At 43.4% G+C, this 19,555-nt stretch overlaps 1 protein-coding gene across 2 annotated transcripts in view; it reads left to right on the plus strand.

Annotated features, from left to right (window-relative positions):
- LOC121550091 (guanine nucleotide exchange factor VAV3) overlaps window positions 1-19,555 on the plus strand; it is a 144,652-nt gene that overhangs the window by 11,988 nt on the left and 113,109 nt on the right. For both annotated transcript variants that reach the window (XM_041862223.2, XM_041862224.2), the window contains exon 2: window positions 7,864-7,980. In XM_041862223.2, the coding sequence (XP_041718157.1) occupies window positions 7,864-7,980 (117 nt within the window). The remainder of the gene's footprint in view (window positions 1-7,863; window positions 7,981-19,555) is intronic.

Consider the following 19,555-nt stretch of genomic DNA (forward strand, 5'->3'; position numbering starts at 1 on the left):
TACAATAAAATACACACTGGGGTTTTAAAAGACCCCCTCACTGTACTGTATGGTGGTTGCCATGGAGCTTTGGAGCGTATTGAAGGGAATACATAAGCAGAAAGAAATAGGATCCTTATTATGGAGTTAAAGCACACTGAACAGATTCAACACAGCAATACCACATGACTTGAAAAGCATAATGTGGGATGGGATGGTGGTAGGGAGCATTCTCTCTTTGTCTTATTTCTGCAGATGGTTTCGGCATGGTGTTTCAGGTATGAAATGCTACACCTTCATTATAGAGTGTTGTGGTGAATTCTACCTACACTTACCCTTGCATCCTTCCTGGTCCCAGTCCCTACTCTACAGGCGTGCGAACGCGCACACACACACACACACACACACACACACACACACACACACACACACACACACACACACACACACACACACACACACACACACACACACACACACACACACACACACACACACACACACACACACACACACACACACACACACAGGCCCATGGTTCCATGCTCAGTCAAGGCTCACTGATTCAGGAGATGTCTTCAGTGAAGATGGCGCCGGAGGGGATGGCTGCCGTTTTATGGACTCTTAACCGTGCTATTTTTTGTGTTTTTTCGCATTGTTTGTAACTTATACATAATGTTGCTGCTACCGTCTCTTATGACTGAAAAGAGCTTCTGGACATCAGAACAGCGATTACTCACCTTAAACTGGACAAAGATTTTTTCTTTAATGAGTTGGACGAGAGGGATTTGCTCCAGACACCCGACAGGGCCCTCATCCCCGTCATTCGCAGTAGAAAGAAAAGGAGATATTGCAGAAGGAGATCGGGGTGCTTGGTAAGGAGCCGGCGACGAGTGGCTAATCTGCCTTTGCCATCGATACTATTTGCCAATTTACAATCACTTGATAATAAAGTGGACGAACCACAGGGACGAATATCCTACCAACAGGACATTAAAAACTGTAATATCTTATGTTTCACCGAGTCGTGGCTGAACGAAGACATGAATAACATACAGCTGGCGGGTTATACACTATATCGGCAGGATATAACGGCAGCCTCTGGTAAGACAAGGGGTGGCGGTCTATGTATATTTGTAAACAACATCTGGTGCACGATATGTAAGGAAGTCTCGAGGTTTTGCTCACATGAGGTTGAGTATCTCAAGAGAGTTTTCATCTATATTCTTCGTAGCTGTCTATTTACCACCACAAACCGATGCTGGCACTAAAACCGCATTCAACGAACTGTATACGGCCATAAGCAAACAGGAAAACGCTCATCCAGAGGCGGCGCTCCTAGTGGCCGGGGACTTTAATGCAGGGAAACTTAAATCTGTTTTACCTCATTTTTACCAGCATGTTAAATGTGCAACTAGAGGGGAAAAAACTCTAGACCACCTTTACTCCACACAGAGATGCGTACAAAGCTCTCCCTCACCCTCCATTTGGCAAATCTGACCATAATTATATCTTCCTGATTCCTGCTTACAAGCAAAAACTAAAGCAGGAAACACCAGTGACTCGGTCAATAAAAAAGTGGTAAGATGAAGCAGATGCTAAGCTACAGGACTGTTTTGCTAGCACAGACTGGAATATGTTCCGGGATTCTTCCGATGGCATTGAGGAGTACACCACATCAGTCACTGGCTTCATCAATAAGTGCATCGATGACATCGTCCCCACAGTGACTGTACGTACATACCCCAACCAGAAGCCATGGATTACAGTCAACATCCGCACTGAGCTAAAGGGTAGAGCTGCCGCTTTCAAGGAGCAGGACTCTAACCCGGAAGCTTATAAGAAATCCCGCTATACCCTCCGACAAACCATCAAACAGGGCTGGGCTTGCAAACTATTACAGACTACAAACGGAAGCACAGCCGCGAGCTGCCCAGTGACACATGCCTACCAGACGAGCTAAATTACTTCTATGCTCGCTTCGAGGCAAGTAACACTGAAACATGCATGAGAGCATCAGCTGTTCTGGACGACTGTGTGATCACGCTCTCCGTAGCCGATGTGAGTAAGACCTTTAAACAGGTCAACATTCACAAGGCCGCAGGGCCAGACGGATTACCAGGTCTGGTACTCTGAGCATGCGCTGACCAACTGGCAAGTGTCTTCACTGACATTTTCAACCTGTCCCTGACTGAGTCTGTAATACCAACATGTTTCAAGCAGACCACCATAGTCCCTGTGCCCAAGAACACTAAGGTAACCTGCCTAAATGACTACTGACCCGTAGCACTCACATCTGTAGCCATGAAGTACTTTGAAAGGCTGGTCATGGCTCACATCAACACCATTATCCCAGAAACCCTAGACCCACTCCAATTTACATACCGCCCCAACAGATCCACAGATGATGCAATCTCTATTGCACTCCACACTACCCTTTCACACCTGGACAAAAGGAACACCTATGTGAGAATGCTATTCATTGACTACAGTTCAGCGTTCAACACCAAAGTGCCCTCAAAACTCATCACTAAGCTAAGGATCCTGGGACTAAACACCTCCCTCTGCAACTGGATCCTGGACTTCCTGACGGGCCTCCCACAGGTGGGAAGGTTAGGTAACAACACATCCGCCACGCTGATCCTCAACACGGGGGCCCCTCAGGGTTTTGTGCTCAGTCCCCTCCTGTACTCCCTGTTCACTCATGACTGCATGGCCAGACACAACTCCAACACCATCATTAAGTTTGCAGATGACACAACAGTGGTAGGCCTGATCACCGACAACGACGAGACAGCCTATAGGGAGGAGGTCAGAGACCTGGCCGTGTGGTGCCAAGACAACAACCTCTCCCTCAACGTGATCAAGGCAAAGGAGATGATTGTGGACTACAGGAAAAAGAAGAGGACCGAGCATGTCCCCATTCTCATCGACGGGGCTGTAGTGGAGCAGTTTGAGAGCTTCAAGTTCCTTGGTGTCCACATCACCAACAAACTAAATGGTCCAAGCACACCAAGACAGTCATAAAGAGGGCACGACAAAACCTATTCCCCCTAAGGAGACTGAAAAGATTTGGCATGGGTCCTCAGATCCTCAAAAGGTTCGACAGCTGCACCATCGAGAGCATCCTGACTGGTTGCATCACTGCCTGGTATGCCAACTGCTCGGCCTCTGACCGCAAGGCACTACAGAGGGTAGTGATTACGGCCCAGTACATCAAGCTTCCTGCCATCCAGGACCTCTGTACCAGGCGTTGTCAGAGGAAGGCCCTAAAAATTGTCGAAGACTCCAGCCACCCTAGTCATAGACTGTTCTTTCTGCTACCACACGGCAAGCGGTACCGGAGCGCCAAGTCTAGCACCAAGAGGCTTCTAAACAGCTTCTACCCCCAAGCCATGAGACTCCTTAACATCTAATCAAATGGCTACCCAGACTATTTGCATTGCCCCCCCTTTTACACTGCTGCTACTCTCTGTTTTTTATCTATGCGTAGTCATTTTAATAACTCTACAGTGGCTTGCGAAAGTATTCACCCCCCTTGGCACTTGTCCTATTTTGTTGCCCTACAACCTGGAATTAAAATGGATTTTTTGGGGGTTTGTATCATTTGATTTACATAACATGCCTACCACTTTGAAGATGCAAAATATTTTTTCTTGTGAAACAAACAAGAAATAAGACAAAAAAACAGAAAACTTGAGCGTGCATAACTATTCACCCCCCCAAAGTCAATACTTTGTAGAGCCACCTTTTCCATCAATTACAGCTGCAAGTCTCTTGGGTATGTCTTTATAAGCTTGGCACATCTAGCCACTGGCATTTTTGCCCATTCCTCAAGGTAAAACTGCTCCAGCTCCTTCAAGTTGGATGGGTTCCGCTGGTGTACAGCAATCTTTAAGTCATACCACAGATTCTCAAATGGATTGAGGTCTGGGCTTTAACTAGGCCATTCCAAGACATTTAAATGTTTCCCCTTAAACCACTCAAGTGTTGCTTTAGCAGTATGCTTAGGGTCATTGTCCTGCTGGAAGGTGAACCTCCGTCCCAGTCTCAAATCTCTGGAAGACTGAAACAGGTTTCCCTCAAGAATTTCCCTGTATTTAGCGCCATCCATCATTCCTTCAGTTCTGATCCGTTTCCCAGTCCCTGCAAATGAAAAACATCCCCACAGCATGATGCTGCCACCACCATGCTTCACTGTGGGGATGGTGTTCTCAGGGTGATGAGAGGTGTTGGGTTTGCGCCAGACATAGCGTTTTCCTTGATGGCCAAAAAGCTCAATTTTAGTCTCATTTGACCAGAGTACCTTCTTCCATATGTTTGGGGAGTCTCCCACATGCCTTTTGGCGAACCCCAATGTGTTTGCTTGTTTTTTTCTTTAAGCAATGGCTTTTTTCTGGCCACTCTTCCGTAAAGCCCAGCTCTGTGGAGTGTACGGCTTAAAGTGGTCCTATGGACAGATACTCCAATCTCCGCTGTGGAGCTTTGCAGCTCCTTCAGGGTTATCTTTGGTCTCTTTGTTGCCTCTGATTATTGCCCTCCTTGCCTGGGCCGTGATTTTTGGTGGGCGGCCCTCTCTTGGCAGGTTTGTTGTGGTGTCATATTCCTTCCATTTTTTAATAATGGATTTAATGGTGCTCCGTGGGATGTTCACATTTTCTGATATTTTTATTTAACCCAACCCTGATCCATACTTCTCCACAACTTTGTCCCTGACCTGTTTGGAGAGCTCTTTGATCTTCATGGTGCTGCTTGCTTGGTGGGGCCCCTTGCTTAGTGATGTTGCAGACTCTTGGGCCTTTCAGAACAGGTGTATATATACTGAGATCATGTGACAGATCATGTGACACTTAAATAAAGTCCACCTGTGTGCAATCTAACTAATTATGTGACTTCTGATGGTAATTGGTTGCACCAGATCTTATTTAGGGGCTTCATAGCAAAGGGGGTGAATACATATGCATGCACTGCTTTTTCGTTATTTATTTTTTAGAATTTCTTTGAAAAAAATATATTTTTTCATTTCACTTCACCAATTTTGACTGATGAATGCTTTTGCAAGGCACTGTACCTACATGTGCATATTCGACTTACCGGTGCCCCCGCACATTGACTCGGTACCGGTATCCCCTGTATATAGCCTCGCTATTGTTATTTTTACTGCTGCTCTTTAATTATTTGTAACTTTTATTTCGTATTATCTTCTATTGTATTTTAATTTTTTTGGTATTCTTTCTTAAAAGTGCATTGTTGGTTAAGGGCTTGTAAGTAAGCATTTCACTGTAAGGTCTACACCTGTTGTATTCGGTGCATGTGACAAATAAAATTTGATTTGATTTGGGATGATGCAACAATAAGCCGTGGTGTGAAATCATCATTCCATGTCAGGAAGATGGTTGTGAGGGTACACACACCAGTCAGGCCTCTCTATATACTGTACAAGAGCCTTAGGGGGGGCTGAGAGTTCCTAATGCAGAAAACAGCTCAGTGTGAAACGATCCGGAACCTCCCTGGTGCTTGCTCACAACTTGCGTTGTTAAAACCGTCCCCCCTCACTCCCTGCACCCAGCATGCTTCACCTCTGTGCTACAGAGAGGGTTTCAGCCCACTGAGCCCAGTGCTGTGGGTTTCAGATGCCTCTCTGTGAGGCTGCTGTTTCCTTCAGATACTAAAGCTCTTCAGGGTTGCTCAGAAGACCCAGGGCGGCCGTCTCCAAGATGTGCTCCTCAGATAAAACGCCATGCATACAAGTGTAAACTTTCAACATTATTTACTAGCTGCCTGCGTGCCCTTCGCTGTGACTGTCTTATCTGGGGTTTTCTGCCCCAAGGCCTTTCTTGTGAAGTCGTCTGTAATGCCTGATGCGATTTGAGTTGAGCAGAATGTCATATTTGATGTTTGTGCACATCATCGTCTTCACAGACGGCTCTGATCTCGTGCCACAGTTCAGGAGGATAGCTAAATATTGGATGAGATGTAATAAATAGAGAAAGATGACTTTGCCTCTCTCAGTTGTTTGACTTGTATTCTGTTTTTAACATTGTTTACTAGTATTGTAACACCGCTCTAGTAACACAGACTCGTTGACTGCATCTACTGTTGTGCCTAGCAGAGCTACAGTATGACTCAGACAACAGTATCACACAGACAACAGTATCACACAGACAACAGTATCACACAGACAACAGTATCACACAGACAACAGTATCACACAGACAACAGTATCACACAGACAACAGTATCACACAGACAACAGTATCACACAGACAACAGTATCACACAGACAACAGCTGTGCTGTTGTAAAAATGAGAGAGAGAACAACCGATAAAAAATACTTCCTGTGAAAGCCTGCCTGTGAGTCAAGACCAAACGAAAAAGAAGTGAGCAACCAACCCTATCTCTGAAGGGTTTCAGAACAGCCCTGAAAAAGGGCTGTTTAGAGCCTGGTTACTGGTCCTGCTGAATACAGTGTTTATGAGGACTGATTCTAACAGCCTGTTGTGATAAAGTCTTGTATTGGAGGATGTCTCCATCAGCACATACCATAATAGGACACCATTTAAGATTATAATCTTAATACAGTAGCTGGATCTACTATGTTGATTAGTTGTTGGGGATGTCCTGTGTTGAGTGACTTAAGTCCATCATTTGGCGATATGGTTTAAATATGCACACTTCATGATGTCAATGGCCCTGCAATTCATACATTTATGTCAATTATCCTGCAATTCTCAAAACCTGCAGAGAAGCAGCTTATTGCAACCTACAGACATGAACAAGTACACAATGCATTGTTACAGATGAGAGATCATTGCAGTTCAGATCTGGTTGGGAATAGTAGTCTATTCTAGTAATGAGTCTATGACAACGTCCTCTCTTTCATCCAGGGTTTATCACAGAGTAGCCAACCCACTGTGTGTCAACCATGTTTTATGTCAGCCAATTATCTTAACGGGCCTCCTCATTTGTCTCTGTCCCAGACACAGCACTCTGATCAAAAGGTTAAGATTATACTGAGTGTGATGTTCACCTCTCCCATCTTCTAAACCCTAAAACGGCAGTAGCATCCATCGCGTCAGCGTTTTAGCTTCACTAAATCTATTTTTATTCAGCCGACGTTATGTGGCAGGGTTTGAGGCTGCTGACTCTGTCTATGTGCGGTTCTGTCTGAGATTGATGTGGTTTGGAAGACGCCTCTCTATTGATCTTCATTAGGTTCATTACTTCAAATTTGGGATGTGCACTAGGCAGAAAGGTTTGGCAAGTCAGTAAACAATCTTCTCATTAATAATACTAGATGGAGTCTTGACTTTTTTGATTCTGTCAGGATGTCAGGCTGCAGTTTTGGACAGACAATAGCCCCATCCATTTTCAAACTCAACAAAGAGTTTCTGGACTTTGACTGTTTATACGTGACTCTGTCATTTTCACATATACAACAATGGCAGTATGTCTATTGTTGAAGCCAGGTGGAATGGGAATGTTTTGTGTGGCAGCCATGTTGAAGTGTAAACCAGATATGAACCTCTTCTGGCCTCCAACGTAGTTCAATCTAAACGTTTATGGCAAACAGGTCAGGACCAGTGTTGAGAAATGATAATAGTGAGACTGGAGTCTGATTCTGAGAAGACTGTGGTATGGTCTGTGTTACTGAGCCTTCAAACACGCTGAACAGACAGCTATTTCTCAAATCGGCTTACATTTCTGTCTAGACTTGAAAAAATACACATTTAATATGAGATCAAGCTATGCAATGAAGCAAGTCTGTCATCAGAATAATATGACTCATTTTGCTTTGCGTGACTATGCGGTAGACTGTATGGTCAATCATGTTATATTATCATCCAACTAATAATACAAATATCCCTTTACTCTGTTTCAAGTTCCTGTGCTTGAAGAACATCAGGACATTTCTCTCCGCCTGCTGTGAGATGTTTGGCATGAAGAAGAGTGAACTCTTTGAGGCCTTCGACTTGTTTGATGTGCGGGACTTTGGAAAGGTAAGCAACAGGATTCATGCACTGAGTACGTTTACATGCACACTAATAATTTGATATCAAACTGATTATGGCAGTAGGCCGAGTATGGAAATAGTAATCAGCTTTTAATCGAAGTAAGCATACACCGATTAAAACAACTGGTTTTCTGAGCAATGTTTCAAATGATTAGGACATGTTAACAGCTTAATCGGCGTTCTAGCGGTGTGTTTGATCTGCGCATGTGCTAGCACCAGCCCAGCGAGCCTCCTTATTACAAATGAAGTGAGTTCGGAAAAACTGAAAGTATGCATATTAGAAAGAGTTTTCACATACAAACTTTATATGTCCGAAACTCAGAATCAAAAAGGTTTTCAAAAATAACGTGGTCACTGTGGTAGAACGTTTATGTTGATTGGCGATTTCCTGCATTTATCAAAAGTCCCATCAGTAGCCGTATTTCAGATGTGTCCATGTAAACAGGATTATTATGGAAATCGTTCTTCTTGCTAAGTATGTAAACGTTTTAAACAAACTATTATATTAATCTGACTATCCACAATAATTGTACTATTTTGTGCATGTAACCGTCCGTGCTCACTGTTTCATTGTGCAGTACTCTACTCTCCCTTCGCATATTTTGCTTTGAGTTTTCCGTCTCTCAAGATGGAATGATCATGTTATTCTTAACTGTTGTCAGCTTGGGAACACCTTGAGAAGAATAGTGCACACTACATAGAGTTATGTAAGGAGATGAGTGTACTCTGTAGTGGGCTGTTTTAGGAGAATAATGTAAATCATCACTGACTGTATGAGAGAATACTACCTATCACAGTGGATTACTTGAAGAGAACAGTATTGCCATGCTACAGTTGGCTGCTCTTTCTCTGTATGGACACACACTTACCTCACGCTGTATGGTGCAAGCATTTATCATCCTCCGTAGTTACTGACACATAGGACAACACTTCAGTTTCCACTCATTAAAAAGAAAACAGTTCAACAGTTCAGTTGTAATGGGGTTAAAAGCCTTGTTTTGCCTTGGTTCATTGTTGTGATAGGGCTCTATGGCTGCGTTTACACAGGCAGCCCATGTAACACTAATTGGTATTTTGACCAATCAGATCAGCTCAGAAAAATATCTGATGTGATTGGTCAAAAGACCAATTACTGGGAAAATAATCTGAATTGGGCTGCCTGTGTAGACACAGCCTTTGTGTCAGCGCTGTGTTGTCGGTGTGTGAGGACAGCGGTGGCTCTTAACAGCCATGCTGCTAGTTTCATAAAGTCCCCAGTGTGCTTTAATTAAAAGCAGAAGGAGGCGGAGAGGGGAGGGGAGGGGAGGGAGGCGGCTGGCCTCTGAAGTGGGAGGGGCTGGATAGATAGACGGACAGAAAGACAGGATTTGTGGTGTTTGTTGCATCCCGGCAGACATCTCCCGAATCAGTGAGCCTTGACTGAGCATGGAACAATGGGCCTGTGTTAGAGTGTGTGTGTGTGTGTGTGTGTGTATGTATGTGTGTGTGTGTGTAGATGTGTGTAACTATGCTTGTGGGGACCAGAAGTCCCCACAAGAATAGTAAACCAAGAAACATTTGCCCAACTGGGGACATTTTGTTGGTCCCCACAAGGTCAAATGCTATTTCTAGGGGGTTTAGGGTAAAGGTTAGAATTAGTGTTAGGTTTAGGGTTAGGGTTAGGAGATAGGGTTAGTTTTAGGGTTAGGGTTAGGAGCTAGGGTTAGGTTTAGGTTTAGGGTTAAGGTTAAGGTTTTTAGGTTACGGTTAAGGTTAAGGTTAGGGTTAGTGTTAGGGTTAGGGGTTAGGGAAAATAGGATTTTGAGTGGGACTGAATTGTATGTCCCCACAAGGTTCGCTGTGCAAGACTGTGTGTGTGTGCGTGTGTGCGTGTGTGTGTGTGTGTGTGTGTGTGTGTGTGTGTGTGTGTGTGTGTGTGTGTGTGTGTGTGTGTAAGAGAGAGAGAGAGACCGAGAGAAAGAGAGGGAGAGAGAGAGATAAAGAGACAGACAGACAGAGTTTTTGAGTATGCTTTTGCCTTAATGACCTGTAACATCTGTCAGGCTCCAGGCAGCACAGCTTGGAGTGCCTATATGATCAATAGGAACCCTTAGTCTGAATGCCCAGATGGTTCCTGGGTAGAAACTCTACTAACCTTTGACCTCTAGCTCCACCTGGGCTCAGGACTCCTCAGAACTCCTCACAGCTCATCGGAACTCCTAGGGCATCCAGGAAGTTAACTATGTGGATACTACGTGGAACTCCGAACTAACAAACTAATAAACTTACGAACTAACAAGCTGACAGACTAAAGAACAAACTAACAAACCAACTAACTAACTAGCTAAGTATGTTGATCAACTAAATGGACTTTAGTAAAACAAAAAAATGACAATCATTAGAAAACATCTAGACTAATAGACAGGTTATTTTCGATATAGAATTAGTAAAATATCCCGGAAATTGGGCAGAATCCATGCAGATTTTGATCTACAGTACAGAGCAGAATATGATGTGATGGTTGTTAAAGTGTTTAAATGATTTATCCTGGTATCCTGCTTGCTTGGTTGAGTTAAGTCATTTATAGTTAAAACACAGTCTGACTGCTGCCAGTCAAGAAGACACTCTTCCTCCCTTTACACGCCAAGATATAAATCCCCAGAAAATTCCATACACAAATCAACAGCTCTTTGTTGAATATGTACAGTACATGCAAATATAGTTCTTCTTAATCCATCTACCATAGATTACAGTAGCTGCAAGAAGGATTGGTTCATTTCCCCATCACGTGTTCGGTGGCATTTCTATTGCTGTATCAATAAGGACATGGAGGGTTGACTGATTGACTGATTCGTTTATTTATATCCCACCCTATACATCCTCTCTCTCGCTCTCTCTCTCTCTCTCTCTCTCTGGATTTGTGGGGTTTGCTTCTTTGATGCGGATATGGATTACATATTTGTATGCCTTTTGTGTGTGTGTGTGTGTGTGTGTGTGTGTGTGTGTGTGTGTGTAAGAGAGAGAGAGTGACCGAGAGAAAGAGAGGGAGAAAGATAAAGAAGCTCTCTCTCTCCTCCCTCTCTCTCTCTCACTCTCTCTCAATTCAATTCAATTCAACTGGCTTTATTGGCATGGGAAACACATGTTTACATTGCCAAAGCAAGTGAAATAGATAATAAACAAAAGTGAAATAAAAAATAAAAAATTAACAGTAAACATTACACTGACAAAAGATCCAAAAGAGTAAAGACATTTCAAATGTCATATTATGTGCAAATAGTTAAAGTACAAAAGGGAAAATAAATAAACATAAATATGAGTTGTATTTACAATGGTGTTTGTTCTTCACTGGTTGCCCTTTTCTGATGGCAACAGGTCACACATCTTGCTGCTGTGATTGCACACTGTGGTATTTCACCCAATAAATATGAGAATTTATCAAATTTGGATTTGTTTTCTAATTCTTTGTGGGTCTGTGTAATCTGTGGGAAATATGTGTCTAATATGGTCATACATTTGGCAGGAGGTTAGGAAGTGCAGCTCAGTGTCCACCTCATTTTGTGGGCAGTGTGCACATAGCCTGTCTTCTCTTGAGAGCCAGGTCTGCCTACGAGGGCCTTTCGCAGTCTGTACAGTCAGTACAGTGACTTGCAAAAATATTCATCCCCCTTGGCGTTTTTCCTTTTTTGTTGCATTACAACCTGTAATTTCAATGGATTTTTATTTGCATTTCATGTAAAGGACATACACAAAATAGTCCAAATTGGTGAAGTGAAATAAAAAAATAAACTTGTTTCAAAATATTCTAAAAAATAAATGACGGAAAAGGGGTGCGTGCATGTGTATTCACCCCCTTTGCTATGAATCCCCTAAATAAGATCTGGTGCAACCAATTACCTTCAGAAGTCACATAATTAGTTAAATAAAGTCCACCTGTGTGCAATCTAAGTGTCACATGATCTGTCACATGATCTCAGTATATATACACCTGTTCTGAAAGGCCCCAGAGTCTGCAACACTACTAAGCAAGGGGCACCACCAAGCAAGCAGCACCATGAAGACCAAGGAGCTCTCTAAACAGGTCAGGGACAAAGTTGTGGAGAAGTACCGATCAGGTTTGGGTTATAAAAAAATATCAGAAAATGTGAACATCCCACGGAGCACCATTAAATCCATTATTAAAAAATGGAAAGAATATGGCACCACAACAAACCTGCCAAGAGAGGGCCACCCACCAAAACTCATGGACCAGGCAAGGAGGGCATTAATCAGAGAGGCAACAAAGAGACCACAGATAACATTGAAGGAGCTGCAAAGCTCCACAGCGGAGATTGAAGTATCTGTCCATAGGACCACTTTAAGCCGTACACTCCACAGAGCTGGGCTTTATGGCAGAGTGGCCAGAAAAAAGCATTTTCTTAAAGAAAAAAATAAGCAAACACGTTTGGTTTTCCCTAAAAGGCATGTGGGAGACTCCCCAAACATATGGAAGAAGGTACTCTGGTCAGATGAGACTAAAATTTAGCTTTTTGGCCATCAAGGAAAACGCTATGTCTGGCGCAAACCCAACACCTCTCATCACCCCGAGAACACCATCCCCACAGTGAAGCATGGTGGTGGCAGCATCATGCTGTGGGGATGTTTTTCATCGGCAGGGACTGGGAAACTGGTCAGAATTGAAGGAATGGTGGATGCCGCTAAATACAGGGAATTGTTATGCAAGCTCAAGTTTTCAGTTTTTTTGTCTTATTTCTTGTTTGTTTCACAATAACAAATATTTTGCATCTTCAAAGTGGTAGGCATGTTTTGTAAATCAAATGATACAAACCCCCCAAAAATCCATTTTAATTCCATGTTGTAAGGCAACAAAATAGGAAAAATGCCATGGGGGGGTGAATTCTTTCGCAAGCCACTGTACCACAGCATTCTTCAGAGATACGCCATCCCATCTGGTTTGCGTTTAGTGGGACTATCATTTGTTTTTCAACAGGACAATGACCCAACACACCTCCAGGCTGTGTAAGGGGTATTTGACCAAGAAGGAGAGTGATGGAGTGCTGCATCAGATGACCTGGCCTCCACAATCACCCGACCTCAACCCAATTGAGATGGTTTGGGATGAGTCGGACGGCAGAGTGAAGGAAAAGGAGCCAACAAGTGCTCAGCATGTGTGGGAACTCCTTCAAGACTGTTTGAAAAGCATTTCAGCTGAAGCTGATTGAGAGAATGCCAAGAGTATGCAACGCTGTCATCAAGGCAAAGGGTGGCTACATTGAAGAATCTAAAATCTAAAATATATTTTGATTTGTTTAACACTTTTTTGGTTACTACATGATTCTATATGTGTTATTTCATAGTTTTGATGTCTTCACTATTATTCTACAATGTAGAATATAGTAAAAATAAAGAAAAACCCTTAAATGAGTACGTGTGTCCAAACTTTTGACTGGTACTGTATATCAATCTTGAACAGGATTAGGGCTATCTATTTTGGATGAAATTTGAATGGAATTGATGGAGAGAGAGTAAGACTTTGACTAAGTGCTCGTGTGCGCACTGATTTAAAGCAATGATTTTCGAGTGATAGGCTGTTTTAAAACTCTGTAGCTGCAAAAAAAAAATACTAATAATCTTTACAAAAAAAAAAGAAGGTGACCCCCGAAAGTCAGATGGAGATGTGTAAATTAGGCACGCATTCAGTACTTATATTACTGTATTATAGGCTATGCTGCAGCAAATATAGTCCTACTTTTCACAAGAAAATGTTTTACCATGATGTGATGATACATGCATTGTGAACTGCCATCCGTGGGCTACTGAGATGCACTGTCTGTCAACACTGAGCATTGATGATTGATCATGCCGATAGCAGAGAGTAGGCCGTGTCCTGTAGAGAAGCCAGATTTAGACATTGCATATAATTTAACAGTTCCATTTCATGTCATGGTGTTCATAGAAATAATTTATGATAAACTATATATGCAAAAGTATGTGGACACCCCTTCAAATTAGTGGAGTCTACAACGGTGTGGCAATTTCAGCCACACCCGTTGCTGAAAGGTGTATAAAATCGAGCACACAGCCATGCATTCTCCATAGACAAACATTGGCAGTAGAATGGCCATACTGAAGAGCTCAGTGACTTTCAACGTGGCACCGTCATAGGTTGCCACCTTTCCAAGAAGTCAGTTCGTCAAATTTCTGCCCTGCTAGAGCTGCCCCGCTCAACTGTAAGTGCTGTTATTGTGAAGTGGAAACGTCTAGGAACAACAACGGCTCAGCCGCGAAGTGGTAGGCCACACAAGCTCACAGAACTGGACCGCCGAGTACTGAAGCGCATAGCGCGTAAAAATCGTCTGTCCTCGGTTGCAACACTCACTACCGGGTTCCAAACTGCCTCTGGAAGCAAGGTCAGCACAATAACTGTTAGTCGGGAGCTTCATGAAATGGGTTTCCATGGCCAAGCAGCCGCACACAAGCCTAAGATCACCATGCGCAATGCCAAGTATTGGCTTGAGTGGTGTAAAGTTCGCCGCCATTAGACTCTGGAGCAGTGGAAACGCGTTCTCTAGAGTGATGAATCACTCTTCACCATCTGGCAGTCCGACGGACGAATCTGGGTTTGGCGGATGCCAGGAGAACGCTACCTGCCCGAATGCATAGTGCCATCTGTAAAGTTTGGTGGAGGAGGAATAATGGTCTGGGGATGTTTTTCATGGTTCAAGCTAGACCCCTTAGTTCCAGTGAAGGGAATTCTAAATGCTACAGCATACAATGACATTCTAGACGATTCTGTGCTTCCAACTTTGTGGCAACAGTTTGGGGAAGGCCCTTTCCTGTTTCAGCATGACAATGCCCCCGTGCACAAAGCGAGGTCCATACAGAAACAGTTTGTCGAGGATGGTGTGGAAGAACTTGACTGGTCTTCACAGAGCCCTGACCTCAACCCCATCAAACACCTTTGGGATGAATTGCTACGCCGACTGCGAGCCAGGCCTAATCGCCCAACATCAGTGCCCGACCTCACTAATGCTCTTGTGGCTGAATGGAAGCAAGTCCCCGCAGCAATGTTCCAACATCTAGTGGAAAGCCTTCCCAGAAGAGTGGAGGCTGTTATAGCAGAAAAGGGGGGACCAATGCCCATGATTTTGGAATGAGATGTTCGACAAGCAGGTATCCACATACTTTTGGCGATGTAGTGTAATTTACTGGTTTCTCGCAGTTATTAAAAGGGTGGGGGTTTGGGCGGTAAATCTCGGTAACCCGGTTCCCACCATTCAACCCTAGCCTCTGTCTGCTATAGCAGTGTTTGTATTTCCTCTGCTCTCACATCGTAGCATTGGGAAAACACACACCGATGCAATCTGCAGTACTTTTTTTCACTTCATTGCAAAACATCTGTTTAGCACATCTGTCATGTAGACATACTGTGAGTGTGTGTTTGTTATGTAGACATACTGGGTAGCTCCGAGGGTGAAAGGGAACGTTGGTTAGATGAGACATAGCTATCACAGGACTACTTCCTATATGGGAATAATTATTCAAAAACAATCCAGTAGAAGTGTCATTTTATTTCGATACCAACTTCAAAATTCCACTAAGAGTCATGTTTTGTAGCACATACATCATTTCAACCATACATTGATTTCATCCTATTACTAAATACATAGTAGTTCTACAGTATTTTTGTTTGTTTGTTGCAATGTCCAATTATTGAAACCATGATGATTTGTCTAATTGTCTATAACACCTCAGGGGCCCTGAGCACATTGATGGTGTCTCCCTCACAAAGGGAAGAGCAAGAAGCCACCGAAGGTGTTATAGAAAAACATGGTATCATAGAGTCCCATGTGTTGGGGAAGGACTCCAGCTCTAGAATAAATGCATTGGACACATGCTCACCAGAACTGTTAAGGTCATTGGCACCATTCAGACAAGATTTGTCCTTATTCTTAACAAGGATTATTCCAATGTCATCGCGGTACCCGTGAAAAGTGAACCTGAAGTAGTAGACTCCTCTCACTGGTGCTGTAAAGACGGGAGAAGGGGGGGCGCTGTTGGAAGCCAAGGATGTAGCACGCGTCTCCCTATCGCTCCTGAGTTAGTGACCAAATTTATATATTTAACTTTGCAAAACTGCATACATTTCTGTTTGCCCAGGCGTCTGAAGAGACCCATAAACAACTCAGTTCAAGTTTAATAAATTTAAATTCGTAATGACATCAACCCGACCAAAAACAGAGTCTGCAAGAGCAGGCCGCAACAAGCCTGCAACTTCTCCCGACTCACCCCCGCCACCGAACGCTGCCAATGCCGGCCCCACGGAAACACTGACTGTGGAGATGCTGCAATCCGTGATAGGTACCCTCAAAGCCGACATTTTCGGAAAAATTGACTGTCTCTCTACCAATCTCAGGTCAGAGATATCAACGATCAAAGACGAGCTTAAAAAAATCTATCGAGAGTATACAGAATAAGCTCGACGCACATGGGGTGACTTTATCAGATTTGGAGCGAGGTGTTACAGACCACAGCACTCGCATTAGCGAGCTAGAGGCTAACGTCGGCTCATTGACAACTAGGGTGGCATTCCTCGATAATAGATGCGAAGATATGGAAAGTAGAATGCGGAGGAACAACATTCGTCTACTGGGAATACCGGAGGGGAGTGGAGGGCCCAAGGCCCACGGAGTACATGGCCCAGCTACTTCAGGAGCTGCTCGGGCTAGAGGAGAAGCCATTGCTAGACCGGGCTCACCGCACTCTGCGTAGCCGACCCAGGGATGGAGAACCACCACGACCATTTGTCATCAGGGTGCATTTCTTTCACGTCCGCAACGACATACTGAGAAGATCGGGAGAAGCATCCCCTCTTCTACATAAAGGTAAAAGAATCTCGATATTTGCGGACTACACAACAGCTGTGGCTAAGAGGCGGGCTAGCTTTGGAGCTGTGAACGCCAACTACACGCCTGCCCGGGCGTGAAGTTCGGCCTCATCTACCCTGCGGTTTTGAGACTGACTTTACCGGACGGCTCCATGCACAGATTCGAGGACCCGACTATAGCGGCAGATTTCATCAACAAGAACGTGAAAGCGGCTGTTGTACCGCATGGTGTGTAACAAATGGTTGGCTGGCTGGTCTTCCTAGCAGGCTAGTTAGCAGGCCGAATGGGTGACTAACGAAGCCATCTTTGCTGGGTTCATCGACATATGAATGTCATTCTCTTTTTTATCTCTTTATTTCCAGCCCAGGTTTGCCGCCTCTAATGCCAATATCTGGGGGTCTGCATGGCTGTTTCAGTTTGATCATTTACCATCTGCGTCGAGGTTAAACCTCTCTTAATCGACGATAGTTTTCCTTAGACTCTATTGGGGACCATTATATCCATGTTTGGCTTACTCTAGTTAAATGGTCACTAATCTTAGGTAGCACAGAGTAAGAGTTATCATGCTTAGCTCTAAACTTTCTTCGTATTTAGGGTTTTGCTTGCATCTCATTTGGGGAGATGCTTCGGCAAGGGCGGGTGTGAGGGAAGGGTTTGTTCACTCTCTATTTGTATATAGTTTGTATATGTTTTTGTGCCTCTTCGTTTGTCTTTGTTTTTTACATTTGCGCTTTTAGGTTCAACTAAGATCTTCAGTTTACATTGTACCTTGTCCTTTACACATCCTCTCTCTCTCTTAAGATATGACTCAGCCTAGTGTAGCCCATACTGCTGGAGGGAATGGCTTTAATTTTCTTACTTGGAACTGCAGGGGCATAAATAACCCAGTTAAACGTAGTAAAGTGCTACACCATCTTCATCATTTGAAAGCTCACATCATCTTTCTCCAAGAAACTCATCTGAAGGTATCACAACACTCAAGTCTTAGGTGCAGATGGGTGGGTCAGGTGTTCCATTCCTCATTTCAGAGTAAGGCGAGAGGGGTGGCTATTTTACTTCACAGATCGGTACCTTTTACATGTTCTAAGGTGATCGCAGAACCCCTTGGCAGATATATAATTGTCAGTGGTAGGCTGCTCAATACAAAGGTTCTTCTTGTTAATATCTATGCTCCTAATTGGGACAATGGTGATTTTTTCAAATCGGTTTTCTCTACACTCCCAGATATGTCCACCCATATGTTGATTTTAGGAGGTGACTTTAACTGTTGGTTAGACCCACAATTGGATCGATCCTCCACTAAACCTACCACCTTATCAACCTCAGCTAGAGTTGTTCGAACCTTTATGTCTGAATTCGCAGTCTCAGATCCTTGGAGAATGGTTAATCCAGCTGGGAAAGCATACTCTTTTTTCTCATCGGTTCACCACACTTTTACGCGCATAGACTACTTCCTTGTTGATGACCGGCTCCTCCACTCCATATCTTCATGTTCATATAACCCAATTGTTGTATCTGACCACGCCCCTGTTACTATGGAAGTAGCTTTTCAAAATGTTGACAGTCAGCGACCGCCTTGGCGACTAAAAACTCAACTGCTCAGTAATGAACACTTTGTCAATTTTGTTTTGAGTCAAATCGACTTTTTCATGATTACAAATAGAACCCCAAACATCTCTGCGTCTACTCTCTGGGAAACTTTGAAAGCTTATATCAGAGGTGAAATTATCTCCTACACCGCACATGAGAACAAATTGAAAAGGAATAGGTTATCTATGCTAACACGCTGTATTGCCCAATTAGATGACATTTATGCCGTTTCACCATCCCCGGATATTTATAAGGAACGTTTAACTCTGCAAGCAGAATTTGACACACTATTAACAGACCAGGTTACTGAAATGCTTGTCAAGTCTAGGAGCACTTACTATGAACAAGGAGATAAAGCCAGTAAATTATTAGCTCACAAGTTACGTCAACAATCATCATCATCTCAGATTACAAAAATTCGTACATCATCTGGGATATCATTAGATCCTGGGGGGATCAATGAGGAGTTCAAGAGATTTTACCAGTCTCTATATACCTCTGAAAGTAAAGCGGATACACTGGAATTGGATAATTTCTTCCACTTACTATCTGTGCCTTCGGTCGGCCGGGATTTGGTTAAAAAATTAGAGCAGCCGATCACTGTTGAAGAACTGTCTAACGCTGTCAAATCCCTTCAATCTGGGAGAAGCCCAGGGCCTGATGGCTACCCGACAGAGTTTTATAAAAAGTTTATCACCAAAATAGCCCCTATTCTAATTGAAATGTACAATGATGCATTTGTAAATGGTGCTCTCCCACATACTCTCACTCAAGCAACCATTTGTGTTATTCTTAAAAAAACAAAGACCCTCTTGACTGTGCATCATACCGTCCAATTAGCCTGCTAAATGTGGACTATAAAATTCTAGCCAAAATTCTGGCAACGCGGCTAGAAACAGTCCTCCCATCAATTATCTCTCCGGATCAAACAGGATTTATAAAAAAATAGACACTCATTCTTCAATCTCCGAAGATTATTTAATATTATATACAATCCTTCTGTCGACAATACCTCTGAAGCCATTATATCCCTGGACGCGGAGAAAGCGTTTGATCGGGTGGAATGGAAATACCTTTTTACACTCTAAATAAATTTGGCTTTGG

This window comes from Coregonus clupeaformis, chromosome 34 (genome assembly GCF_020615455.1).
Source record: "Coregonus clupeaformis isolate EN_2021a chromosome 34, ASM2061545v1, whole genome shotgun sequence".
Taxonomy (NCBI): domain Eukaryota; kingdom Metazoa; phylum Chordata; class Actinopteri; order Salmoniformes; family Salmonidae; genus Coregonus; species Coregonus clupeaformis.